The 27,841-nt window shown below is 56.8% G+C and overlaps 1 protein-coding gene across 1 annotated transcript; it reads left to right on the top strand.

Annotated features, from left to right (window-relative positions):
- On the top strand, positions 1–25,398 carry BCORL1 (BCL6 corepressor like 1). Its single transcript, XM_054214534.1, has 14 exons — positions 1–94; positions 7,002–7,140; positions 9,958–10,048; positions 10,322–12,889; positions 13,203–13,368; positions 13,614–13,694; positions 13,853–14,278; positions 15,932–16,161; positions 16,273–16,479; positions 16,581–16,747; positions 16,923–17,068; positions 18,001–18,078; positions 22,502–22,655; positions 24,712–25,398. The coding sequence occupies exons 2-14, from the start codon at positions 7,055–7,057 to the stop codon at positions 24,986–24,988; spliced, it is 4,677 nt and encodes a 1,558-aa protein (XP_054070509.1). The 5' UTR covers positions 1–94; positions 7,002–7,054; the 3' UTR covers positions 24,989–25,398.
- Positions 25,399–27,841: the final 2,443 nt, after the last annotated feature.

Genomic DNA, 27,841 nt, shown 5'->3' with positions numbered 1-27,841 from the left:
CCGCCACCAGTGTCCGACCCGCCGCCTACGGGCAGGGGCCCGCCCCGGCCCGCCGCCCCCCCCCCCGCCGCCGCACGCACGGCTCGGGAAGCAGGTGCGTTGCCCGCCGACTCCCCCCCCCCCCGCCTAAAAAAACCCCACACCGAGCCCCCCCCCCCCCCTCAAACCGGACCGCCCGGCCCCCGCTGACCGGGCACCCCGGGCCCGCGCGGCCCCGCACCCACCACCGGGGGACGAAGGGGGGGTGTCGGGCCGCCCGCTCCCGTCCGCCTTCCCCCCCCCCCCACTTCCCAACCGGGGGTCTCCATGGAAACGGTCCCGGGACACCCCCGGGGGGGGGTGTAGAGGGGAGGGGAGGGGGGGGGGTTGTCGTCCTGCGGCGGGACAGCGGCGGGGCCGGCGGGCAGTGACAGCGGGGACAAGGGACGGGCGGGCTCCGGTGGCTGCCCCGCGACGGCGCGGCGTGCCGCTGCCCTGCCTCGCCCGGGCGGCACCGGCGGCACCTGCCGTTCCCGGGGGTCGGTGCCGGGGGGCCAGTCCCGGAGCGAAACCTTTTTTTTTTCCCCGGTGTGTGCGTGTTGGGGGCGGGGGGGGGGGGGGGGCGGTGTGGAAGAACGGCGTCCGCCAAGCTGCGGGTACCGGGGCGATGGCGGAAGAGCCCTTCCCCCGGGGACCGTCGCCACCTCCATGTTCGGGGCTGCCCGGACGCGGCCACCGGGGCTGCGGGACGAGCGGGGACCGGTGGGAGAGGCGGGGGGCAACTGTTGAAGCGGGGCGGGCGACAACGGGGGCTGCGGGAGACGGTGCGGGGCAGCGCCGCGGGCCCGCGGCGCTGCCCCGCACCGTCTCCCGCAGCCCCCGTTGTCGCCCGCTCCCTGAAAAGGGGTTTCTTCAGCTCTTTTTTTTTTTTTTTTTTTTTTCTGGCCGTGTCCGCATCAGCCTTCCCATCCCCGCCCAGCCCTTTCGGTCGCCAACCGCTGGGTTGAGCCGGTCCCGGTGCCAGCGCGGCGCCGGAGGCTGCCTGGTGGTGCCCCGTCGAGGGTTCTTGTCACTTTGTCACCTGGGTTCGGCGGTTTGAGAGGGGACGGGGGGGACGGACGACGACCGGGGTCTGGCGTGGTGTGGCCTTCAGGAGGAAAACTGCCCTTGGGATGTGGCGAGCGTCAGCCGGGGATGGGTTGCAGCATTTCGGACGATGCGCCCCTTCTCAGACACTAAATGTTTTTTTAACGTTATCCACCCTTCGTGGCTCTTTTTTTTTTTTTTTTCTCTATTCCTTAAAAATATGCGACAGCGGGCTTTCCTGGGGACAGCCCACTTGTCACGAGCGAGCGAGGGTTTAGTGACACCAGCCGTCCAGCAGCTGGGACTTATTATTAAAGGACTCCCGAATGCGCAGCAAACTTTTTTTTAAAAAAATTTTTGCAATGGGGATGTATTTCCTCTTTTTTTATTTCCAATTCATCGCCGCTGAGTATCTATAATTACTCGCGGTGCTACTGTGTCTTTAAATCAGCTTAAGCAAATGCGTGGAGGCAAAGCCTGGCTCAGCTCCGCAGCGGTCGGGGCTGCTCTGCAGCCGGTGGGAGACCCAAACGCGGCGTGGGGCTGCCCCCCAGGCCACCACCGCACCCCACGCCCAGCACCGGCTCCCGCCAACGGGTGGCCTGGCATCTCCGCGCTGGATTTTGTCCCACACGAGTTGTTCCTGGTCCGTTCTACCGTTTCTGACCTCTCCCTGAGCGGTAACATAACCTACGAGAAACCGTTTTCTTTCTCTTAGTTTTCTTGTTGAAATTTTTCCCTTTCTGTGTCTCACGCCTGTTGTGAGTCCTGCAAGAGGACCGTTGTGATTTTTTTTTTAATTTAATTTTTTATTTAATTTTAATTTTTTCGCAAGCAGTTTGCTTTAAAGGGGTTTTCTGAAGCAATGCTCAGAGCTGAATCCCTGCCGAGGCGTCTCGGGCACCCCTCAGGATGGGCACTCGCTCCGGACCTCTGCACCTCAAATGGACGCCCGACAATAACATCTAAAAAATACAAATATATTTTCTTGCCTGTGTTACTAATGGCAACGAAGATTGCCAAAGTGAGCAAACTCTTGCAAGTGAAGGAGACCATTCCTGCTGATGTGGACCGTTTCCTTCTGGCCCATCTAAGAGCCGATGGGGCACACGCTGCCGTATCCCCTGCTTTTGCTCCCCTTGAGTGGCGGGGCTGTAGGCGATGCACTCCAAGCGGCGAGTCCCGCTTGAGTTTCCAGCAGCCGATGTAGTTTTATATTTTGTAGCCGTCCGCGGGGGGGACAATAAAAAAACCACCCTGCCTTCGAGGTTTGGCTGCTCTCTGGGAATGAATGTCACAAAGGTATCGGCTGCGGGTGTGTTTCCAGGGTCAAAGTGCGTCCCGTTGCGTCCCTCCCGGCCTTCCACAGTGCCCCCTGGCCCAGGGAGCCGCACAGCACCCTGCAGAGCCAGCCACTGCGTCCTCCCGGCTCTCACTGCTCAGGGATGTACTGGGATTTCTCCTTTCCCATCCCCTAAAGCTGGAAAGTCGCCCTTTCCTTCCCCTGTGCCGCTGGCCCGCTTAACGCAGAGCGCTGCCAGCACAAAAGGAGGCACCGCTGACGGGCAGCGTTTTACTGTGTCCGTGATGGCTCCGGAGCCCAGCTGAGAGCATCGCTGTCTCTGCTGAGCTGCGCCTAGTCCCCACCTACACGACCCACAGCGGGATCTCCGGAGCTGGCCCCCGGCCTCGCCAGGCTGGCACAGCAGGGAAAGGCGAAGCTGCTCTTCGCCCCCAGGGAGCTTGTGCTGTTGTCTGAACCCCGGCTGCTGGTAACGGTGCACGTCGCTGCTCATCTGGCCCTTGCTTGGTCCTCCCCTGCATGCTTCGGGGGATGATATGCCTGCCCGGAGCCCACGCGGAGGGAAGCCTTGCGCTGGGGGATTTTAGGAGACCGGCTGCTGGCATTTAAGTCCCCACCATCTCGTGCCTGCCTAGGTAGGATGCGGCTGAAACAGTGGCGATCTGGTGGCATGTAGTTCACGCACTGGTGCTGAGATGTGGGAGAGGAGAGGTGAGCGTCTTGAAATCCAAGCTGTTTCAGTATTCGGAAACGTACAGAGCAGGAAAATCTGTGAAAAGCTTCATGAGGGATCAGGGCAGCACGGTCCTAAAGCAGAATGCGTGTGCACTGTGAAGAAGTGGCTGGCACAAGTTGTCTCTGTGAGGAACAGGGGAAAGCCCTTTCTGTGCCTGTGGGTCTGGGTCCACCGCAGCTGCCATAGAGGTGGACGACTGTAGGAGATGGTGGCTCTGGTTGACCTGGTCAAAGCAGTGCAAAAGTGGGTTTGGCCAGGTGGCAATGTAGACGTGACATCTGTCAGGGCAAACACCGGCAGTACCAAACCCTCTGGTAAGAGACAAACTCTCTGCTACCGGTGGCTGGAAGTTTGGTGACAGCCCAGAGAAGTTCCTTTGTTGTTGGCCAATGCAAGTGCTCCAGGAGCTGAGCGTTGAGCCAGGTCAGGGAAGTGATCCGGCTGGGGAATGACGGTCATTTGTGGGGAGAGGACAGCCCGCAAATCTGCTTTGTGGCTCCCGTACCCCTCTGCCACATTAACGCTGGGGCGGGAGGTGAGAGAGTGTGGGGGGTGACGTTGCAGTGGAAAACTTATTTAGGAAGCCTCACCTCAGGCAACTCAGGTTAGGATCCCTGAGAGCCGGGGAGCAGGCAGGATTTTAACAGGGGTCAGCAAGGAGATTCCGTGGGCTTAATTCCCTTCAGCGGTGTGGGAGCTGGTAGGTGAAGGCAGCGGCAGCCTGTCCTGCTGTCCTCAGCTCGGCCTGGGCGGAAACTACAGTTGTCTTGGCGCTGTTGGGATTTTAGCGCAAGGAGGATTTGTCTAGAGATAATTATTAGAAAACATCCATTCCTGAAGAACTTAATCTCAGGAAACTTGTTTCCATCGGCTGTGTAGCGGTATTTCAGAAGAGATAGTAATTTCTTGACTTAATCCAAGGGAACTTCCACATGTAGCTAAGCCATCGCTAACCTGAGTAAAAGCATGCTTTTACTACATGGAAAACATCTTCTGCTTGGTTTTTCTGAAGCCTGGAAGACACTGGTCGGCAAAGTAGCATCCTCTCCTCTTGCAAAACGACGAGAAGTTTTGTCTCAATGAACAACACCCCGCCCCAGTCTTTGCTTTTAATTCACCGTGTTAGTTTCATTGGAAATCTCTCCAAGGGCTTGTTGCTGGAGGTGAACATGTTCAGCACCTTTCTTGTTCACAATTCTTAGAGCACATTTTGTTCTGAGAGGTGAAGGAGCTTTAATATTGCACGACAAGCTTCTCCACGCAAAATGCTGTGTTGATGTTCTTATTTCATTCTAAACTAGTTTTCTTTGGAGTTAATTAGAATTGGCTGGGCACCTATTTAGCTAAATCAAAATAAGACTCTGGCTTCATATACACTTCCTTTGGCAGAAGTAGCGGGTTAAGCAGATTCTGTGCCAGGCTGTGCCCTCTCTCCCTCTTGTTGAACCTGATCTAGGACCTAGTATGGGTTAAAACCAGTCCATCTGGGAAAAAGAAGAGAAGTTTTTAACCAGAGATCAGCTCCCTGGTCAAGTTTACTGGGACACCACGTGGTTTCAGTGATGTGATTGAAGGGCTGAGGGGAGAGAAGGACTTCGATGGTTTCTTCAACAGCTTCTTCTACTCAAAGACAGGCATGTGAAACCATGCCCTAGTTGTGTTCTCCAAGGGGTTCCTACTAGTTTAATTACATGCATTTAAAGTCGCTTCAAGCTGCACCAGTGTAGACGAGAAATTTGTTCGCTTTCCTTGTGTTGACTTGACTAAAAGCGTGTTTTGACCCAGGGAGGCCGCCGTTGCTCTCTCTGGTTCGGCGTTGCATCGGGAGGTTGCTTATCCCTGTGTTTCTCAATAAACTTCCTGGTCCGCCTTCTTAAGGATGCTGTTCTTTTTGCTGTTCGCGCTGGTTTGTGCTGGAGACCACGTCTGTTGTTTTTCCCCCATTGTATTCCTTCTCTTAGTTTAAGTCTCGACTCTTTTTTCTCTTCTGTTCTTCTTCGTTCCCTGTGAAATGCCTGTCTTTGGCACGTGTCCCATATCGTCCGTAGAGGATAGAGGCCAAGAATTCATGAAACAGTGTCTATCTCTGTTGCTGCATCCTCCCAGCTTTCTCCTCGTGGCCGTCGTGCCTCCTCTGTTGACCGTCTCTTACTCAAGTGCTCAAAACGTGCTGTTTCTCCCAGCTCCTCACACCACCCTGTTAGCACTTTTCCCTTGCTGGACCTCTTCTCGAGTCATGCCTGATCTGTGCTTGTTTGAGGCTTCAGCTCGGCTCCAACTCCTGTTCCACGTTGCGCAGTCGTACGCATCCCCGTCCCCCGTTGCACAGACGGTCCCTTTTGATTTCTCCCAAAACATCTGTCCTGCCACTGTGCTCAGGGGCAGAACCTTTCTCCTCCCCTTCTTTCAGTTTAGCCTAAGATGGTGAAATCCCCGCAGATTGTTTGTTCCCCTATTTCCTTTATGTTGCATTTCTCTCCAAGCACCAAAAGACTCCTCCCCTTCCTGCTCCAAGCCACCTCTCATTCTCTTTGGGTATGACCCTGCTCTCTGTCTTGGCGTCTGCCCGGCTCCCCCTTCGTTATACGGTATTTCTTCCATCTGACAGTGCGTGTCTTTTAGCAGGTTTCCCCCTCTTCTCCTGACCTCTGGTTTCCATAGTCTGGCTGCTCCCTTGTGCCCTCGTACGTGCAGGTGGGTCTGTCGCTTCTTTTTTGCAAACGAGCTGCCTTGCCCCGATTTCTCCTGTGTGCCTGGCCCTTCTTTTCCATCTGGAAGATCCCCACTGGCGTGTTTGGGCCGAGGCGAGGATGTCCGGCAGCAGCTGCATTCAGAGGAGTCGTTTGATTCCACGTCTCGATCCCTTGAGCTGCTGGCCGGTAGATCCCTGCGTAGCCCGTTTCAGCACGAACGGATGGCGCAAGCTGCTTCTTGTCCTGTTCAGAGCTTGTGTGGCCAGGAGTTTGTCAGGGAAAAGACAACCGACGGAGATTTGGGATCACGTGTCGCTTTCAGCTTCTTCCCACTCTCACCCACTGCGCCGAGAGCATTGCCGTGGCTCTGTGCCTGCTTTACCTTCGGGTGTTTAATATTTCTCTGAAGCATCTCTCTGCCTTTTGCAGTCAGTCCTACTTGGTTCAACCGAGTCCACTTGTTAGCACAGTAGATCCTCTCCTCCTTCGTTGCTTTTTCCCTGATACGACTTGAGCAGCAAAGCTGCCTTAATGCTTGAACACCCAGCGCTGCACGATTGGCTGCAACGTTCTCCCTCGAAAGCTCCACCCAGCCGACGGTGCGTCTTGGATGCTCACGAATCTCTGGATTTCCTCATGTTTTCCACCCGTAACTCCACTGAATACCAGCACCTTCCTGACAGAGGGAGGGGATAATCACTTGACAGCACGTCTGACAGCACTGTTGGCAAACCTCTGCCTCCTTGTTTGAGGCTTTCCCCTTTCAACCTGCCATGTGCTGGTTTAGCAAAGTCCTATGAAGCCGTGGGGATGTCAGCATTTTAACAGATCATCATCTTGGGCAAAGCTCTGTTTTACGGCTCGCTACCCGGTGCTGGCCGTCCCTCTGGAGGGAGAAGGAAAGGGGAGGAATCTGTCGAGGGATGCGTATGTGTGTGAAGACGCCTGTGTGAAACTCTCAGGGTAGCCAGAGGCTTTTTGGCAGTAAAGTTGTTTAATATGAGGATAAGCGGACTGTGGCTTCTGTCCCAAGGCGCTGCTGATTTCGTCCAGCCCTCTTCCAGCCAGATGTGTAGTATCTCGGGCGTTGTACCCCGTCTGCCTGGCAAGGGAGACGTCTGGCAAAGCTGGGGGTGGCTCTGAAGCGTGGTTGAATGCGAGCGTCCTGGGGAGATTTACCAATCCTCTTGTTTTTCTTCTGTAGGCAGAGCGGCCCCTCGAGCCCCAGCAGGTCCTGGTCGGTGACGAGCAGCTGTCATGATCTCTACAGCACCTCTCTATAGCGGGGTGCACAACTGGACCAGCACAGAGCGGATTCGCATGTGTGGCCTCAACGAGGAGAGGTGAGGTGCGTGGGCGGCGTGGTAGGGGAAGGAGGAAGAGAGCGGGGAAACTGGAGAGGCTCCGGGAAGGGAGCTGGTGCTGGCTCAGTCCCTTCTTACTAGGGTGTAAAACGGACTGTGGTACGAAAGAGCCGCGGGGAGGGGATGGATATGTGGTCAAATGGTGGCATTCTGTGACGGTGCCCACATCCCGTGCTCCAGCGAGCAGGGCCCACAAGCAGAGTGCGCTGGAGGTCTCCACAGAGGCACCGTGGCTGTGTGTAGCTGTATTGCCTCCGCGGTGTTGGGGGGTGGCGAGCCTGGGTCACCTGCATGTGCTATTGGCTTCACCAGACCTGTGCTCCTAACTGCCAGGGGAGGGAAAGAGCTTGACCCACTGCGAGCCAAGGCACTACGAAGAGCTTTTGGTGGCCCAGGGGGGGTTAGTGCAGACCAAATGATTAGATGGGAGAGTTGTGACATGCCACCAAATAGGAGATTAGGGAGGATTAGTGGCTGGGAGGCAGAATCGATCAAGATGAGTTCCTGGCCTGCCCCGTGGCTTTGCACCACCCTTTTATTCCCGCAGCTCCAGGGTCCTGTTCTCGAAACTGATCTGTTTGTGGCTTCCTTGAGGCTACGACGTCTGCTCAGCGCATTTGCTGTTGCTGGAGCCAGAGAAGGTTTACGGGCTCAAAGGCAGCGCGTGCTGGTCATTCCGTGCTGCGGGTGTTGAGGCTTTTGGTGGCGAGTCCCCGAGCGCTGGTCAGGAGAGCGGTGGGACAGGGACGAGCCTCGGCTCTCGCTCGGGGCAGGCAGGCAGGCGGGCAGAGATCATCTTCAGCCCTCAGCAGCTGCTCAGCCCGCCGTGCGTCCCTCAGATAAGGGCTGGGGATGGCGTTGCCCTCTGCCTCTCCTCAACCACTCGGAGCTACTCCGCGTTTACAATAAACATTAAAGTTTGGGGCGTTGGAGCGGGGCTGGCTGCAGCCGAGCGCTCTCCCTTGGCCGCCGGCCCCGTTTCGGGCCGGGCGGGAGGCGGCTGGCCGCCCCGTCCCCGGTGCCTGGGTGTCGCGGGCTCGCCCGCTCCCGGGGCCTGTGGAGGAGCCCGGGGCGGGGCCGGGGCCGGGGCCGGGCAGGCCGCGCCGCCGCCGCTGTCCCCGGGGCCGTCCCGGCAGCTGACAGGGCCTGGGCCCGCCGCCGGCGGGGCAGGTCCGGCCCCGCCGCCGTGGCGTGGCCGAGGGCGGGAGGGCCCGGGGTCCGGGGCCCGGGGCCGGGGCCGGGGCCGGGGCGGAGCGGGGCAGGCAGGGCCGGGGCGGGCCGGGCCCCGCTGTCCAGCTCCCGGCCGCTCCGCCGCGGGGCCGCGGGCCGCCGGCTGCGCTCGGGCGCCCCCTGGCGTCCCGCCGCCGCGCCGCCCGGCCGTGAGGAGCCGGCCCCGGCCCCGCTCCGCTCCCCCGCACGGCCCCGCGGGGACCGGGCTCCGGCGGCTGCGGGACGCCCCCTCCGCTCGTCCTCACCCCGGCGCAGGGCCGGGCCTCGCGGCCTGTCGCGGCCGGGCAGCCGGGCGCCGCACCCCGAGCGCCGCCGGCTGCGCTGAGGCGGCCTGGCCCCGGCCGGCCGTCAGCCGCGCCGCCATCTGATCTGCCCCGAGTAACGACAGCCGGGCGGGGGGGGCGGCTGTGGAACCGCCGCCGAGGGGGCGGCAGGGCGGGAGCCCCGCGAAGGGAGCGGGCCGTCGGGAGGGTCAGCGGGGCTTGCGCTGGGCGGAGGGGAGGCAGCCCCGAGCGGGGACCCGGGGCAGGGCAGCCCGAGGGGAAAGCGTCCTCCCATCGCTCCGGTCTGTTATCTGTTGTGGAAGGCTGGGGGGTAGGGGAGCAAATCCAGGAGAAATCGCGCCATCAGCAGAAACTAAACTATAGCTGTTTTATCCTGGCACCGGCAGCTTGTTTAAACGACCCTTAAAGAGCAGAAAATTGTCACCGGGTGAATACTGCTGGGTCGGGAGTGTCGCGGGGCAGGCACTGAGCACGCGAGCGCTCTCTGCCCAGGCTTCGCGTAGATCGTGAGGACAGCCATCTCCTCAGTGCACCCCGTTTCCGTGGAGCTCACAGTCCTTATCTGGAATTCAGGCTTTCCACTCAGGAATGGTCTTCCAGAGAAAAAGGGTCGAACGTGCAGGACGTTGCGCACCAGGGCGGCTGCAGGCACCCGCTGCTCGAGTCACGGACAGCGGGAGCTGAGGAGCTTTGGCGCTGGAGGGAGATCTCCATGTGAGGCTGGAGCAGAGCAGCACGGGGGGGAAGTCCCAGGGCAGGGAATGAGCGCGGCCGGGAGACGGAGGAGCGGGAATGAGGAGGTGCCTGTGGAAGAAGAGACGAGCAGGATGGGGTTCGGAGGAGGACGTGTGGTGGGGCAGAAGGGGAAGCGGAGGGGACAGGCGTGGGGCCAGGCTGTGATGCAGCACAGTCAGGGAGAGCTGGGCTGGCCCATGGTGAGACCGTGGGGGTCAAAATGGCTGTAGGCAAGGAAGGTGCACAGAGCTGCTGGGCCATGGAGACAGTCCTGTCAGGCCTGTAGGAGCCGTAGGGTAATCACTGGCATGTGAGGAGGTGCTACCCGGTGGGCAGAGCTCCATGAACAGCAGTGCTCCTCATCCCCTCAGGCTGCGGTGGCCAGTGCCCGCCATCAAATGTGTGGTGACAAGGAGCTGGCTGCCTGGAGCAGGCACAATTCTTCAGGCTGCCAGCTGCTCTGCTGTCCCATGCGGGGTCAGGGAAGGGTGGGATGCTGGAAGGATATCTTGGGGTTTCATAATGCTGTGTCTTGTTCCTCGGCTAGGAGAGCCCCCCTTTCTGATGAGGAGTCTAAAACAAGCAGCTCCCAGCACTTGGGGTCTCAAGAGTTTTGCGTCAGCAGCAGCCTTTCCAAGGTGAGCTCCTTGCGTGCGTGTCTGGGTCCAAGGCGGCCTTTCCCTGACAGAACAGGACAAACAAGAGCATCTACCCTAATGGGTCCTGCAGGCTCCTTCTCAAGAGGGAAGCACCCAGGTGCAGTAAGGGCAAAGCAATGCTCTGGTTCGGCAAGAGCTGGTTGTCGCTTCTGCCTCTGTGTCCGGGGGGGGTGGGCAGAGAGAAGGCCCTGCCTGCTTCGCTAGGAGCAGCTTGCACAGCTCTCAGGAACACCTTCTCCCTTCTTGTTGCAGGTGGAGCTCACAGCGGTCAGCGGTGGTGGCAGCAGCGCCCAGGGTCTGGATGCTGATGGCAAGGTGGAGGAAAAGCTTGGGCCCAAACTGGAAGAGCAGCCACCTGATCCCAGCCCAAACCTGGAGTGTACAGGAAAGACTGTGAAAGATGATGCCCTGGGCCCTCTGGCAAGCCAGGGGGATGGCAGAGGGCAGGAGCCTGCAACCCCCAGAGCTGCCGAGCAGGACAGCAGTGGTGCTGATGCTGCCTGGACACCTGCAGATCCTCACAGCGACAAGCAGGCTGATGCTCCTCCAGCCTGCTCCGTGGCTCCAGAGAGTGAGCCTGCTGGGAAGGAGAAAACCACCCCAAGTGCTGGAGCACAAGGGCCAGGCGTGCTGGCAGAAGGGACGTTGTCTGTGGTTGTCTCCAGCTGCAACACCTCTGCCTCCACTCCTGCTACTTTTACTTTGAACAGAGTGTGCTTTCCCACATCTCAGGCCCCTGCTATGCAAAAAATGCCCCTGTCCTTTCAGGCTGGGGCAGTTCTGAGCCCGAGCCAGTCGCTGGTGTACATCCCACCACCCAGCTGCGGGCAGCCGCTCAGCGTGGCTACGCTTCCAGCCACCTTGGGGGTCTCCTCCACGCTCACCCTCCCCGTCCTGCCTTCCTACCTACACGAGCGTTGCCTGCCGGGCATTATCGCTTCCCCAGAGTTACGCTCCTACCCCTACACTTTCTCCGTCACCAGACCTTTGGCTTCAGATGCCAAAGTGGTGTCTGTGGAGGTGAATCAGCTTAGCTGCCCTTCACCCTCGGGCGGAAGCAGTGCCCAGGCTGCTGCCGAGGGCGCTCCCCCGGCCACCGCTGGCCCTTCCCTCTCATCCAGCCAGGCTCCCCCGGCAGCAACGTCTGGGAGCGCTGCTCCCTCTTCCGGCACTGTTGCGCACGCCAGAGCCCCGGCAGCTCCCGAGCAGCATGCACTGGGGGCTGCCACTTCACTCTCTCCCCTGAAGTCCCCTCCACAGCTAGAGCGTGAGATGGTCTCCTCTCCAGAGTGCAGCGAGATGCCTCTCGATCTCTCCTCCAAGTCCAATCGTCAGAAACTGCCTCCACCCAGTCAACGCAAAACACCTCCCATGCCCATCCTCACACCCGTGCACACCAGCGGCAAAGCACTTCTCACCACGGTCCTGTCCAAGTCCCAGCGTGCGGCCCAGACCACGGGCAGCAGTGTCACCTCGTGTCTCGGCACCACCCCTCCCTTAGTCATCTTCCCCGAGTTCCTGCGCAACGGTGAGCAGGGCTCCTGGGTGAAGAACACCACGCTCATCAGCACCATTCCAGGCACCTACGTCGGCGTCGCCAACCCGGTGCCTGCCTCGCTGCTGCTCAGCAAGGACCCTGGTGTGAGCTTCAGCAGGGACCCGCGCCACCTGCCCAAGCAGGAGCCCATTTCCATCATCGATCAGGGAGAGCCTCGCAGCGCTGGGGTTCCCTGTGGGAAGAAAGCCAACCAGGTCAGCACAGAAGGACAGCAGGATCCTGCCAGGAGACTTCTTCATGGCAGAGTTGCTCCAGGAGCTCCTTTGTGTCAATCCAAGGACATCTCCACCTGGAATCCCGGCCAGGGGAGTGTGTACCCACGATGCCCCGTGAATGGGAAACCTTCCAATCCTCAGCTTCTGCCTCTCGGCTGGTCTCCTTATCATCAGACCCCTCTGCTTTCAATTGGCATCTCCACGACAGGGCAGCTGCCCCCAAACCAGAACAGCTCCTGCAAGCCAGCTGGTGCAGGTGAGCTCCCGACATTCCCGAGCGTGCAGCCCACCGAGTCCAGCGCAGCCGCCCAGAGCCTGCCGGAGGGGCTGCCCAGGCTCCCGCCTCAGGAACGGGAAGCTGCAGCCAAGAGCAAAAGCTGCCGGTCCTTGCCCAAGCTCTACGAGGAGCCGGCCAACCCAGTCCCGCTGGATGCAGGTCCATCTCTTCAGACCAGTGCTTTGGATGTGAAAGGGGGGAAGGGGAAGCTGGACAACCCTCAGAAGAGTCAGGAGTGCGATCAACCAGAGGCTGACTCCAGTAAGGAGGGCAGCGTACAGACTGAGGCTCCCCCGGGGAGCTGTAGCGTCAAACAGTTGGATGCAAAGCCTAAAAACCAAGTGTTAGCAGCATATTTGTCGCATGATCTGCCTGCGGCTGGGCAGCAGAGCCTGCGAATGGTTTCAGAGGTGCCCACGGAGAGTCAACAGAAGGAGCTGGGCTGCGAAGGCTCCCAGGAGCCACCAGCTGCAGAGCCCCTCCAGTGCGTGCGTCAGGTGGATCTGTGCAGGGTCAAGAAGGAGCGAGTGGAGTGCGACGTGTCATTTACTTCTGTCACCTGCCTACGAGCTGGGACTGCTCCCCAGGCCTTTGCCGAGGCCAAGCTCAAAGGAGCGGGACAAATCAAGCAAGAGGGCAGCGCGCGCTGCAAGTCCAAGCGGCAGCATGATGGGGACACCAGGCAGTCCCACAAGAGACTGAAGTGCCAAGCCCAGGACAGCGAGGAGTCCCCAGGCAAATCGGGGAGCCGGAGTGTGCATGGCCGGAAGGTGGGTGGGACGAGCTGGGGGTGTTGGGTTATGGCAGAGGTTAGCAAGTGAGCTTGGGGGTGAGGAGGGAGCTCTCACGAGGGAGGGTAGCTGAGTGCACAGGGCTTTCTACCCATGCTCTTTGGCATTACCTGGCAGCGGACTAACGTACGCGTGTCTGCAGGTTATCTAGAGCAAAAATGGATCTGGGGTTTCAAAAACACTGAAGGGCATCAACATGATGAGTGGGGTACAGCATTTTGTTCCTTCTCCTTTGCTACTCCAGCTCAGTCAGTTGACGTCTCAAGCTTCAGTCTGTGTCCTCCATTCACAGTGGCGAAAACACCACGACGATCCGCATGAACTCAGCAAGCGAGAAGGCCGAACCAGCCTGGGATCAGTGAAGGATCACAACAGCCTCAGGGTAAAGCGTAAGCGCAGGAGGCCAGCGAAGACGGAGTTCCCATCTCCAGCACACCGTGGGGACAGCCACGAGGAAGGTACTCTTGTGAATGGCAGTGTGCTGTTGCAGGGTCAGGCTGCAGCAGCTCCTGTCGCCCTGATGCCTGCGGGGCCAAACCGCCGCTCCCCTGAATCCGAGCGGCCTCTGGAGCTGGTGGCTTCCTGTAGCGGCTTGCAATGCAAAACAGAGCTGCAGCATGATGCTGGACTGCCCTTCCCAGGCCAGCAGCCCTGTGCGCACAGATGTGTGGCGTGGTTTCTCAAGGCTCGCTTTTCCCCACAGGTTACCTTGAGAAGAAGCCCAAGAACAACTTCCGGGATTTCATTCCGGTGGTGCTGAGCAGCCGGACGCGCAGTCAGTCGGGTGAGTTGGTGCCAAGGGACCCAAGTGGGAGTCTTGGGTGGACTGTGAGCATTTCCCTTTTTATGTGGCCTTGTCCCTGTCTTCTGTCCTGCCTTGCAGGGTTTTTCTTGTAGATACTCTTGGCTTTTCTGCCAGCTAAAAATCCTACTTTCTTGCAGGAAGCGTTGCCGGCTCTTCTGCTGGTGTGACGGGAGAGTGTGATGTGACTGGTCAGGAGATTTTACCGTTGCTGGAGGAGGATCAGGAAGAAGAGGAGGAGGAGGAAGAGGAGGAAGAGACATCCTTGAAACGTCGCAAGCTGCGAAAATCCCACAGGACATCACGCTATCACAGTCGCAGGGACAGGGACAGGTCTCTGTCCGAGAGGAGCAGCTGTTACACAAGGAGGACCCGGGAGCTGCCGTGGAGAGTGGAATCACCCAGGCAGCTGTGGGAGCCCAACGAGGAGGAGGAAGATGACAGCCACATCAAAAGGAAGAAAAGGAGACGACAGAAAAGTCGGAAATACCAGACAGGGGAATATTTGACTGAGCGAGAGGAGGAGCGAGTGGGCTACCCCCACAGGAGGCGAAAATCCAAAGCAGGTACAATCTGGGAAGGGGTTTCTGGTACCAAGCTGGGGACCAACGCGTTTTTTTTGTTTTGTTGCTTTTTTTTGTTGTGCTTTTGGGGGCTTTTTGATTTTGTTTTTTTTTTTGTAATGATGAAATTCCATCATTATTAATGGCTTGATGTACACAGCATGAGCTTCAATTGATCAGCTCTTCTTTGAAAAATGTTTACAGTAAATTTGGGAGTAGGAAACAGCAGCTTATGTGGCTAATTAGACACTGATCTTACCCTTAGATTAAGACAGAGGGCGTGGGAAGATGAGGATCGGACGAGGTAGCACGGTGAAATATTTCTGGACAAGCATGAGCCCCTGGGAGTAGTGTTCAGCATTCCTGGCTGAAGTAGAGGGAGATGGAGCCATCACAATTCAACCAGGCTTCTTTATGCTTTGTCTTGCTTTATTAAGGCAACTTGCAAGCTTGCACCAGGGAGCACAAGGGCGAGAGGATTAACAAAGCTAGAGTGTCTGCAAGCGATGGAGAAATCCCCCTCTGTGGTTCGTATTTGCAGCTTTGCTAGGAGGAGAACGCTGTGCCACCTGCCTGCGCCCTGCTTGCTGCTCTACCTCTGCTCTTGCGTTTTCTCCCATGTGGCCAAAACTAAATCTGTGATCTGCGTTTCCCCGAGGCTTAGCAATCTCTGCGGTCCCTTCTCTCTGCCCGTGCAGGGGCAGTTTCAGGCTGTTGGAAGTAAGGCTGGGATTCATCCAGCAGCACACAGATGTCTCGGTGTGTGTGCTGACGGCTGGCTGGTAGCTCATAGCTGTGTCCGAGTGTCCCACAGGTAACTTCTGTCAGGGTTGCAGAAGAGCATGTCCGAGCCACGGTGTTGGGGGAGGCACTTCCACCAGCCCTCCATATGCTTGGACCTTTCTCTTGGAGGTGATGTGGTGGATATGGACCTGTTGCCTTCTGCCACATTGGTGCTGAGATCGACAGTCCTCAGGAGAGGCTGAGATGCTGCTGAAGTGCTGTGAAAAGTAGTAGAGATGACCACTGTCCTCCCACCGGCTGCTCTCCCAAGCTACGTTTCTGCTCTGGCACAGTTTTACGCTATTGCTGCAGTGTCTGGGTGCCTCTGTGAGACAAGGAGTAAAGTTTCTGATGGGCTTCCTGGCATCTTCATAGTTCAGGGGTGCTCTCAGACTGTCTCCTGCTGATGCCTGTTTCAAACAGAGCCTGAGAAGGCGGTCTGAGCGCAGCAGCATCCGGGAGGGTTTTCTCCAGGGGCTTTACCTGACGGTGGCAAGAGCAGAGGCTATGCAGGGCCAGCACTTGAGCACAGCCGCTTTCCAGACTACGGCCACCTGGGCTTCCCCAGCACCCAGAACAGCTAAACTAGGGCTGTCCCTACCCAGGCCTTCTACAGCTCGTTTGTGGGTCTGTTGTCCATGAATATGCCTGTCATTGGGCATCTTTTGTCCATGCTGATGGGGAGAATCTCCCTGATAGGGACAATCTGCAGATTCGCTCTGTTTCTACTTACCACAGTGCCTCCACCGTGGGTCTGGATTTCTGGATGCGCAGCCATTAGATGAGCAGTTTGTGTGCCTGGTGGCAGAGATCTGGGTTGCTGGTCTTCTGTGCTGTACTTACAGAAGCTCCTCATTCCCATTTGTCCTTTAGATTTTAGGTACCGGAAGCAGAAGGAGTCCGTGCAGGGTAAAGGCACAGAGCTACGACTGAGGAGCAGGCTTTCCCCATCCCCCCGAAAATCTCAAGGACGCCCAGACTTTCGGAATGGCTTCTTCCTGGAGCACTCAGACAGCTCTCCTGTCCAAGAAGAGCTGGAGAAACCGTCAGGAAAACGCAAATGTAAAACCAAACACCTGGCAGGAATCTGTGACGAGGGGAAGGTACGGCTTGGGCTGATGAGGGGAACACGCATGGGGAGAGAGAGAGAAGGGGACTCCTGTTAGTAAGCCGTGGCCACACGTGCCAAGGAGTTGTATTCCTTTCTTTTCCAGGGGAAAGGCTGCTGGAACCAGCCAAAAATGCGCCCTGTGAAGAAGCCACAGGACTTGTGGCCACTTTGTAAGTCCCGTCGGGTCAGCCCAGGGAGTTCCCCCGAATTGCCTGTGGCCCAGAATATTCCTCCTGGAGCTCGACGACTGATTGTGAACAAAAATGCAGGGGAGACCCTTCTGCAGCGAGCAGCTCGCCTGGGCTACAAGGTGAGTTTTGGTTCCCTTTTCTGCTTTGTGTCCTGATGATTCCTGTGCTGCCTTGTCTGGGTTTGTGTGTAACCGGGCCTGCAATGATCTCCTTCCTGTAGGACGTAGTGCTGTATTGCCTGCAGAAGAAGAGCAGTGACGTGAACCATCGTGACAACGCTGGCTACACAGCTCTGCACGAAGCCTGCGCGCGAGGCTGGATCGACATCCTCCACATTCTGCTGGAGCACGGCGCCAACGTGAACTGCAGTGCACAGGATGGCACAAGGCAAGCCAGTGAGAGGGGAACATCTGGGCAAGCGCCGAGATGTGCAGGGGCAGGGAGCAGGGTGTGTTTTTCAGGAAGAGCTGCTGGTCATCACTAGATTCGTCTTAACCCAAAACAAAGCATTTGCAAACTCTTCTAGTCTCTTCTTTTCCTGCCAATGTTTCTGTCCTTGCAGGCCTGTCCACGATGCAGTAGCAAATGACAACCTGGAAACCATGTGGCTTCTACTCTCCTATGGTGCTGATCCCACTCTGGCCACTTACTCTGGGCAGACGGCTGTGAAACTTGCCACCAGTGAAGTGATGAAGCGCTTCCTCTGCGGTAGGTGCCAAGCCTGGGGGTGGCAGTGCTTCCATCCTTCCCGTCTGGCAGCATACGGGACCAAACCTGGGTGTCAAAGGGTTTAGAAGTGCTTGAGCAGCAGGTGACAGAGTAACTTTATCTCTGTCCTGTCATGTGTGTGTGTTTTTTACCACCCAATCTTTAATTACAGAATTATATACCATTTTCCAAATAAGTCACTTTTCAGTCTTTGAGGTACAAGGAAACGGCAATGCTGTGGTCACACAACCAAAGACAGTGCTGTGCACGAGGGTTCAAGACGCTGTGCTACAGTTCCTGGTTCTACTGCAGAACCTAAATGAACATATTTTTGCTGCCAAGTAATGATGTCCTCTACTCAAAAACGGCTCTGCCCCAAATGCTGCCTGCCTGCCGTTGCTAGAAAGGACCATTTTGGATCCCTACGGCCGAGAGCGAAGCACGCCTTCTTTCTGCATGGTTTGTGTAGAAGCAAGATGAGTGTTGTGGCTTCTACATGACAGCAAGGAAGAGACAGCTAGAGTAGTGGTGGTTCCCAGGTAGATACAAGGGAGAAAATCTCCAGTGTTGACAAGAACAGCCAGCTGTCTGTCCGTGCTCCTCCAGGCTTAGCTGTACCCGCAGGTGTAGGAGATGTAATTTTGAACTCAAGACAACCCTAAGAGCCTTGCTTTCCAATCCACTTAGTGTTGTCAGTTGTTTTCCCCTTTCAGCTTCTCTTTCATGTTCTCAGGACCAGGGTCATGTTGTCCTCTCCTGAGTGAGGGTACCCTTCTTGCAAGGTACGGTGCAGCTTTTGCCATAATGCCTAACTGCAAAGTGGGGAAAAGCAGCAGAGGTGAAGTGGCTCACCCAGCATTGATGGATATGCGTGCCAGGATCATGCTTTCACCAGCAGATCAGCATTAACCCTCTCAATTTTTTCTCTTTAGATTACCTTTCTGATCTCCAGGGGCGCACTGATGGGGATCCTCGGACAGCGTGGGACTTTTACAGCAGCTCTGTGCTGGGTGAGTTCAGTCTATGCCATTTCATTTACAGCAGAGAAGTAATGCGAGGTAATGACCCATCATTCACTCAGTCTGTCCGTGTCCCTCCCAACTCACGTCTTAGAGATCTTGCTGTAATGTTATGTGCTGGGATTTGCTCCCGAAAGGGACTTTTTCTTTGGGAAGATGTATGTGTGGAACCCTCCAAGTAGGCTCAACGCAGCGTGTGAGACTAGACTGCTGGTGATTCCTGAGGGTCTTTGGCTGTCGGTCCTGGAGCATGTTATTCATGTAGCAATTCTTGTTACTGCCCTGATAACCGGTCACCAAGATAAAACCGAGGAAGGTAGAGGACGTACTTATTCCTTCAAGGTGTATAGAGGTCTTGAACTTCAAGGTTCCCAGGGCTGCCCATCCCTCTCCTATGCTTTGGAGGGGAGGTGTTCATCTGGGGGAGGTCCTCTTCTTACAGTGCCAGGCATTGCCCAGTGAAGGGACGATTGGACCTGTTACTGTCGCTTCTTGAAAATTGTGGTTACCAGCTTTGAAGTTTTCTTGAAACAATACAGGCACAAGGTCCACAAATTGTTCACTGTGTTGCTCCAGTTCCCCTCAGGGTCCATGAATGAAGATGTTCTGGATCTAGCCGTGGGCCTGTGGCGGACTGCAGAGTCCCTCCCAACCGTGTCTGAGGCAGCAGATCAACACTATCAAGCCCTTCAGAAGGACTTGGGTTATTTACGCTGGCAAGCTAAAAGGCTATTGATTTTAGTTGCTCCGTCATTTCCGCCATCCTTCTAGAAGTGAAAAAAATCAGATACGTATGCTCTTGGTAGAGGACTTACCCTTGGAGGACCCTGATATCTCTTTGTTTCAGAGCAGAAATTCTGTACTCCGAAGAACGCTTTCTTCCTAGGCTTTTGCACCTCAGGCATGCCAAAGAAACAGTTCAAACCACAGTCGTCTTCTGGATTTCTCACTCTTGAAGCTATCACGATCCTTTAAGAAGCCGCCTCTTTACCACAAGAAAAATTCTTTGACTAATATTTTTAAACTGAAGATACTACCACTTTTGATTTATCACTGGTTCCCACTTGGATTCCTCTGATGAACAAGGAAGAAAAATTGCCTGTGGTTTTGTGGGTAGGAGAGTTTGGCTCTCTCTGGTTACTACAGCAGGCTGAGTTCTTGGTTACCCAGAGAGCTCCTGTGCTTGAGTTCTAGTATCTGCGTATGGCCCGTTCGTCAGTGTCCTTTCCTCTTGAAGATCCTGGCCTGGGACTGCAGACTGCCGATTCTCATACCCTCTAGGAGACCCACTGCCACATGCAAGTAATTTAGAAATCTTGTTTTTCATATACCCTCATGCCTGAAATGAAACAAGTGGATCTTGGAAAAGCAAGCCGATTGTGTTTCGTTCAAATTAGCTGCTTGTTTCAGTTCTTTCATTTCCAAATCCCTCGGCTTGTCTTGAAAAAATCTTGTCTTGCATCATGTTTTCCCACATTTCTGTCCTCCACCCTTGTAGGCAAAAAGAAAGGGGTTATTTTTTTCAGTAAGCAAACCACCACCGACTCTTCTGGTGTTTCTTGGGGAGTGGAAAAAGATGACCTTCTCTGTTAAACCTCTTCCAGTGGGCCTTCACACTAAATCCTGCCCACTGTGGATGTGTCTCTACTGGGTTTCTGTCATTCATGTGGTGCCATCTGCCAGGTTTTGTCTTTCTTGTCTCCTGTGCTACCTGAAGTTGGTTAACAAGCCAGACAAATCCTGCACTGATCTGCCTGCACCATTCCTAGAAATGTCGTTTTATCCTTGCTGCAGTGGAAAGATCTTTCCAGCATTGGTTGGGCTGATGCGTGCGTCTCAGGCGCTTCAGACTTTACTGGGTACCTCTGCACAGCACTTAGGAGAATGTAGGTTCCTCCTAGACGTGAGAGTGATGATCCCTGGAGAAATGTCAGCTACACAAAATGTGCCGAATCTCCGTGACTTTGGTGTTGCTCGTGGGACATTTCTCCCTGACTTGGAGAGGGGATGGCGAGATCCCAAGCTGAAGTACCACCACGCTGCTGTCAGTCACACTGCCCCTCCTTTCACCTCTCTGCGTGGAGCATTCCCAGTGCTGCCCCTGGGGAGGCTGCGTGGCAAGCAGCAAGGAATAACCCGCCTGGGAAGTAATCCTTTATCCGGCCAGGTCTGTTCTCAGCGGGCACAGAAAGGGACCTTCCTTTCCACCCACACCTAGATCGGCTCCCAGCACTGGGGAAAGGGCAGTGTTAGACCGGGGTCACCTCTGCTTTGCCAGGCACCGCTGCAGGACACTGGCGGAGTTGGCAAGGAAGAGCAAGATGCCCAAGCCTGCGACAGCGGTGTTCACTGAGTGTTTCGAAATGGGCCCTTTAGGCTCAGTTACCTTCAGCAGTCACCTCGGGTCACCAAGAGCGGATATTCCCCGGGGCAGGGAAGTACCCGGTTCCTGCTCTGGAGTAACTGAGCTGCTTCCACAGCAGCAAACCAGCTCCGCAGAAAACAGCTCTCCTCCTTCAGTGGTTCAGTCCTTCAACGCTTCCCTTTCCATCAGATCCACCAGCTGAAGCACAAAGCATTGTGTGTCCCTCAGGGTGGAGGAGAAAACCCAGGCCCCTGCTCGATCTGTTTCTGTTCTTCGAGGCAGGAATGTTGTCCATATTTTCCTGTAGATCTGCAAATCTCTGGGGGCCAAAAGATAATGAGAGAAGCCAGGGTGTGGGATCTCTGAGGTCTGGGTATGGTAAAGTCATCAGCGTCTCGCACTCCGTGCTACCGTGGTTCCAGATACAAAGTCCCACTCCAGGGTGTTGTTCTACACCTGGGACTAGCATTGTTGTGCCTGATTGTCCCCCTGTTACTCTGCGGTGGTACAGGATGTTCCTGTTCTTGTCGCAGCCTTTGCTCGGGCTAACGGACAGTACTGAGTGAGAAGAGTTCTCAGGAAAGACATTGGGCCAAATTGTTGCCACATTAAGTGCATTTAATTCTTTTTTCCTGCGTTGCTCAAGAAATTCGAGTTTTTTCAGTGATGGCAACTGAGCTTTGCCTAGCAGTGACAGCGGAGCAATAGTCATGTCCCTTATTTTTGTCCTATTCTACAGTAAGTTTTCAAGATTTAAACACCCTGTTTTTCTGTTTCTTAGGGACTTTTTTTCCTTGGCAGGACTAAGATATGAAATCTTCTTTTCCGTGAGACCCTGTTTGAGCCTATGTCTCCTGTCATCTGCTGTTGTTTCTCTATTAAAATAACGTTCTTGCTGGGTGCTGGGTTGATTCGTAGAGCAGTATGGTGCGTGGAGCTTTCTCATGCAGCACACCACAAGATTTTTTTGCAGCCTTTTGTCTCGTGCGTGGTGTTGAACTTTTGTGTGATCGGTTTATTTGCTGACCGACACATTTGGTCCGGCTTCTCTCTGTAGAATCTAAACTCTATTTTCTGGAAATTTTGGGGGTTATCCTGTATTATCTTAGCAGGACAAACTCACTTTGCAAACGCAAGACTATTCATGCCTCTTAATAATAAAATCCAGGCAGCAAGTTATTTTTGAACAGATGCTTTTCAGATTGGCGAATAGTAAATTTAACTGCCTTTAAATGGTTTATGGATCAAGAGTGCTATTCTCCATCTCCTATGGAAGCAAATCCTGCTGGAGCTCAGATACCTCCTGGAACGGCCAGCTTTAAGCCAGAAATCTGCGGGGCTGATTCTCTGAAGTCATGCTTCTTGTTGTTTGGTTGTATTCGTCTCTAGATCTGCGGCACAGTTTGGTGGCACAGCCTTGCGGTCCTTATTTAGACACAGTTGCTGGCACGCACCTCTAGATAACCTGCTGACAGTTGTCGAGAGCAGGATCTGGGTGGAGAAGTACCCAGCAGAGCGCAGTGCCTTCCTTTATAGGATCTGTGCAGACAAAGCATCTCGTACGTCCACCTCCTTCCTCTCGGCACAGGTTCTTCCAGGCCGAGGGCAGCTGTGCTGGCCGAGGGCAGGGGGCTGAGGCCGTTTTGGGGCGAGTCTGGGGGTGAGCGTGTGGCTGACTCAAGAAAAGACTGCCGGGCGAGGTGGCTCATTTTGCAAGCAGGTGGTGCCTCGTCTCACGTGTGGGATCAGTGTAAACCTGAAGGTTGCTGCTGTGACATAAGATGTTCTTTCTACCTAACCCGGTCACCGAGTGGAGCCTGGCTGTGCAGAGCAGCCAGCGCTCACGCAGAGTTTCTCCGAGACGAGGGGCTGGCAGGAGAGCAGGAGGAGCCCCTGGGACTTGGCTCTTACTGCCGCTGTGAGGTTGCGGGAAGGCGCACCGTTGCGGTGGGAGCTGGTCCAGCTGGGCAGAGCTGTTCCCCAGGGAGTGATGAGCACTGGCTGGTGTGAAGCTGTGAGCTATGCCAACGTCTGTTTTCCTTCTTGCAGAGGGGAAAGATAGCATTGGATGCGATCTTCTGCTCAACCCTCCGGGAAGTTCAGACCAGGAAGAAGAGGAACAAGAAGCAGACAACTTCATGTTTGAGTTCTCAGACAAACCACTGCTTCCCAGCTATAACCTCCAAGTGTCGGTCTCTCGGGCGTGAGTATCTTTTCCTGGAGCAGAGAGCATTTGGGTGACATTAATGCTGGGGGGAGCAGGAGCACAGAACAGAGCCCTTGAACTTGTGAGGATAGCAGCCATACAACAAAGCCTTCGGGTATCCGCCAGGTGAGGGAATCACGTATATGGAACATTCATGCCTGCCTGAGAAACTTGGAGAGCCCAAGCTGACTGCGTGCTAAGGAGACAGGCCGTATAGAGTTGCGTTGTGTCCTGTAGGTCTCAAAGCACTCTTCCAAAGGAGGAGATACCTTTATCCTTGTTCTGCAGGTAGAGACACAGAGGAGTGGAGCTATTGCATCTTCTCTGGGTGACATGCCTCTTGTGGCACACTCCCCATCATGCACCATCTCGTAATGAAGCATTGCAAAGACTCTTGTAGAAAAATGTGAGGGTAGAAACCACACTTTGTAAGCCCCAAGTCAGAGAAGCAAGTGGAAGATGCAGGGTAAGATGGAGTTTGTTTGACCGGCTCTCAGAGGTCCACCTCTGAGGAGGTCACCTTGGTCTCTGGTTGCAGTCAGCAAAGTCTCGACAGCAGCATTTATCCAAACGAGGGCAGGAGTGACCGTCAGGCTGAGAAGAACCGCAGGGTGTGACAGATCAGCTCTCCAGTGACCGTGGAGGAACCTGGGGGGGTCACTCACTTGGATGGGCACTCCCACAGTGTAGACGTGCTCAGAGATGTCCCAGCCTGGGATTCCTTGGCTGGTGGCCAGCACAGCACGAAGCCTGTGAAGCCCTTCAGTCCCTGTTTTAGTCTCCTTGGTCATGTCCCCCAGAGTTAATGAAAAGAGGAGAAAGACTGAGGGACTACAGGTGATGGAGACCGATACATGAGGGAAGCGGACAAGGAAGGACCCCTTTGGTTTAAGAAAGGACAGGTTTAAGAAAGCACTTATTTTAAAGCAAAACCCAGAAGCAGCACAGGTAAATCCAAAAAGAGCTGGATTTGCGTCGGCCATCTGGTGCCTGATGTTCTGTACCACGGGAGGTCACAGCCCCAGCATCCCAGATGGCAGCACATCAGTCACTTCAGCTTCCGGAGGCTAAGAGCAGCTTGTGGAGGTTATTTTCCTTCAAATTAGGATTAGAGATACCGGGTTGGAGGCAGGGCCATGCGGGAGCAGAGTCAGTGTCTGGAGATGTGCAGCTCTCGGGGTCCCGCTCCTCGTGTCACTGCAGAGCTCCAGCCGTGCGACGGCAGGGGAAACACCTGCGTCCCTGGGACAGAGCTGGCCGTCCCCAGCGAGCACGGGGGTATCACCAGGGCTGTCCCTGTGCAATCCTGCAGCGTGGCCAGACACGTTCTGCTGCCGTGCGGTGTCCCTGGGCCGTGCCTGTCCCTCTCTCCTCCCGCTCTTGTTGCTCCTGGCCCCATTTTTCTCCAGCCATGGTCAGCAGCAGCTTGCACTGATGGGTCCCAGCAGATTGTTTCCCCTCCATCGTGGGGAAGGCTAAATCAGGTCCCAGCACTGGAGCAGTTCTCCTTTCTCCACCTCCCATATCACCGTGGCTGTTGCGTTTGCGTGGACTGCAGAGGGGGCGGAAGGCAACTTGCAAGAGCCAGCGACAAACGTGCTGCTTCTCTGTTTAGCAAATTTCTGCCTGTCCTGGGCAAATCTCTTGTGTTTAGCAAATTTCTGCCCGTCCTGGGCAAATCTCTGCCCAAGAGAAGTGGCCGGGCGGGAAATGGAGCCCCTGGTGTGGCTTTTTGCTGGGTGAGGATGCTGCTGGGACACCGTGGGAAGCATGACTTCTACACCCGTGTCCCTGTCTTACTTTGAGTGCTTTATAAAGGTGTGACCTGCCAAGCAGCGATCAAACCCAGGTGCATCTCCGAGCCCAGGTCCTGCACGTGTGGTCTGTGCAGGCCCTGTGGAGGCGAGGCACGTGGAGAATAGTGCCTGCAGCTCGCCGGCGGCGCTGCGTGGCGGGGAGGGCCAGCCCGCCGGCAGCTGGGGGGCGGTGAGGTGGGCAACGTGCCCGCGGACCCCTCCACCCCTAACCCGCCATCCTCTTGCCGTTCTCGCAGGCCCTGCAACTGGTTCCTCTTCTCCGACGTGCTCAAGCGGCTGAAGCTGTCCTCCCGCATATTCCAGGCCCGCTTCCCGCACCTGGAGATCGCCACGCTGCCCAAGGCGGAGTTCCAGCGCCAGGTGTCCCTCAGCCAGGTGCTGGCGCAGGAGGAGGTGCAGGAGAGCCCCGAGCCTGCGCAGGGCCCTGCAGAGACAGTGGAGCTGGTGCACTACGAGCCCGAGCTGCTGCAGCTGCTGGGTTCGGCAGTGGAGTACGAGGCCTGGAGCAGCTGACGGGGACGGATCGCTCCCTGCATCACGAGGCAATAATAAGGACCAACGGGAAGCAGCCCTCTCAGCGCCAGCAGCTGGGACCCGAGTCTTTGGCCCGCCAGTCCTCCTCTCCTCAGGGTCTCCTCCAGCTGGGGAGAGAGGACCCTTGCCTCCAAGGACTTCCCAGGGTCCCTTCGCCACGAGCAGCGGCGTTTGCAGCCGTTGGCCCCGTCCAGCTACGGCGGGCGATGAAGCCCCCTCCGCGGGGCTGCGTGAGCTGGAACTTGTGGGGCAGCGGCAGCTCTGGCTCTGCCGAAGCAAGGGGTGGTGGGTGCCGCTGCCCGTCCCCGCCTGTCCCCACAGAACTGCGCCTCTCTGTTTGCCCTCCCCCTCCCAACGTCTTCCATAGTATTTATTTAATTAGTATTTAATTTGTAATGTTTCCTTTGTTTTTGCTGAGTCTGTATCACTGTGATGGTGAGCTCTGGGCTAGGGGATGAGGGCTTCCTCCGGCCCTTCTCCGACACTCCCCCTGGACCAGCCGGCCCCTGAGCCCCAGACCCGGGGGGGTCACGGCCCTCGGGGGCTGCGCTCTCGCACCTCGGCCGAGAGCCTGGGGACAGTCACTTCCCTTAGTTTTGGAGCCGGCTTCTGCTGAAGGCACTTGCCTGCCAGCCGAGAGCCAGCCCCGCTGCTCCATCCTCTCACCGAGCTCCTTCCCACATCTCGTTCGTGCTGCTGCTCCCGCTCCCCGGCGGCTGTCCCACGGGCAGGCGCAGCCCGCGCTCCCCCAGCACACCCCCTGCTTCCCAGCAGCTTGTCCCCCTGCTCTGGGGTCTCTCGCCACTGCAGAAGCCCCCTCCTTGCCCTGCGCGGCGTCTGCTCGGCCTCGTCCCGCTCCCCGCGCCCCTCCGGTGTCACCAGGAGCAGTTCTCTGGGAGAGAGCGGGCAGGGTGCCCGCCGGCCGGGCGCGGGGCAGGGCGCTCCGCTCCCGGGAGATGGTACAGTTTTATTGTACAGGTGCTAACAGGACTGAGGACGGGACAATCTTGGTTTTTCTGGCTCTCCCCTGCTCCGCAGCGGGAGCGTTGGGTGGGGTTTTTTTTGTTGGTTCGTTTTTTTCTTTGTGTTGTGTTTCTTCCCGGCCAGGGCAGATGTTTCCCCCTTCCCCTTGGACTCCCAGCCGCCAGCCTCCCCTCCTGGGGGCCCGGCAGCACCTTGTTTAAGCCGAGGGTTTTTTTGCCTTTGGGTGTGTATTCTGGTTGCTCTTTCTGATTTCTGTTTTATTATAAGCAGCAACAGGCTGTGGTGTCAAAAACACTGATGTACAGAAAAAACCTGCATCAGGCCCCCCGTCTCCTGCCTTTTCTTCCTTGTCCTGTGGCTGATGCCTGCTGCGGGCAGGGTTCCTTGCGCGATGGCCCAAGCCTGGGGGGCAGCAGGGGCAGAGGGCAAGGCTGCCTGCCAGGCCCCAGCCGACCCCCCCGCACACCCCGGGGCCAGCAGCCTCCGCAGGGCTCAGTCCTGGAGGCGTTCAGCAGCTCGGGGGCCACCGCCCCGGGCCTGGGGACAAGGAGGCCGAGGGGAGGCCGAGGGAAGGCCTTCTCGCTCCCCACAGCTCCCTGAAAGGAGGGGGAGCCGGGGGGGGGGGGGGGGAAGTGGTCGGGCTCTTCTTCCAAGGAACAGGCCATGGGACAAGAGGAAACGGCCTCAAGTTGCGCCAGGGGAGGTTTAGGGTGGATACGAGGAGAAGTTTCTTCACAGAAAGGGCTGTCAAACGTTGGACCAGGCTGCCCAGGGCAGTGGTGGAGTCGCCATCCCTGGAGGTACTTCGGGATGGAGGCTGGTGTCCTCTCCCTGGTCACTGCCCAGGCCCTGCCAGGACGAGCCGGACCTCGCGGCCTGTGGCACCACCTTCCTGCAGCTGAGGGACCGGTTCCTCAGGCTGAGGAGCAGCTCCAGCCTGAGCAGAAACCATTGCAGACCATAGGATCACAGAAGGGTTTGGGTGGGAAGGGACCTTAAAGGCCACCCAGTGGCACCCCCTGCCCTGGGCAGGGACACCTCCCACCAGCCCAGGTTGCTCCAAGCCCCGTCCAACCTGGCCTTGAACCCCTCCAGGGATGGGGCAGCCACAGCTTCTCTGGGCAACCTGGGCCAGGGGCTCACCACCCTCAGTGTAAAAACTTTTGTCCTTATATCTCATCTCAATCTCCCCTCTTTCAGTGGAAAACCCTTCCCCCTCGTCCCATGGCTCCCCTCCCTGCTCCAGAGTCCCTCCCCAGCTTTCCTGGAGCCCCTTTAGGGACTGGCAGGGGCTGGAAGGTCTCCCCGGAGCCTTCTCTTCTCCAGGCTGAACCCCCCCCCAGCTCTCTCAGCCTGTCCCCACAGCAGAGGGGCTCCAGCCCTCTGAGCGTCTTCATCATCCTCAGATGGACCTGCTCCAAGAGGTCCACGTCCTTCTTGTGCTGAGGGCTCCAGAGCTGGAGGCAGCACTCCAGGCGGGGTCTCACCAGAGCAGAGGGGCAGAATCCCCCCCCCCGGACCTGCTGGCCACACTTCTTTCAGTGCAGCCCAGGATGCGGTTGGCTTTCTGGGCTGCCAGCGCACGTTGCCTACCCATGTTGAGCTTCTCGCCCACCAGCCCCCCCGAGTCCTTCTCCTCAGGGCTGCTCTCAAGCCATTCTCCGCTCAGCCTGTATTTGTGCCTGGGATTGCCATGACCCAGGTGCAGGACCTTGCACTTGGCCTGGCTGAACCTCATGAGGTTCACACAGACACGCCTCTCAAGCCTGTGCAGGTCCATCCACCCCATCCATCCCACCACGGGATGGGCTTTCTGGGAACACCGGAGCGCTCCTTGTGGCAGGGGAA

Source organism: Rissa tridactyla, chromosome 9, assembly GCF_028500815.1.
Source record: "Rissa tridactyla isolate bRisTri1 chromosome 9, bRisTri1.patW.cur.20221130, whole genome shotgun sequence".
NCBI classification, from domain to species: domain Eukaryota; kingdom Metazoa; phylum Chordata; class Aves; order Charadriiformes; family Laridae; genus Rissa; species Rissa tridactyla.
Note: the sequence above shows the minus strand (reverse complement) of the source record. Positions and strands in the feature narration are given on the sequence as shown.

Excerpts from the sequence above, each read along its gene's own strand:
- BCORL1 (XM_054214534.1), top strand. The coding sequence starts at position 7,055 with ATGATCTCTACAGCACCTCTCTATAGCGGGGTGCACAACTGGACCAGC. Across the intron at positions 13,695-13,852 it reads CCGGACGCGCAGTCAGTCGG|GAAGCGTTGCCGGCTCTTCT; the intron begins GTGAGTTGGTGC and ends ACTTTCTTGCAG. Across the intron at positions 17,069-18,000 it reads GATGAAGCGCTTCCTCTGCG|ATTACCTTTCTGATCTCCAG; the intron begins GTAGGTGCCAAG and ends TTTTCTCTTTAG.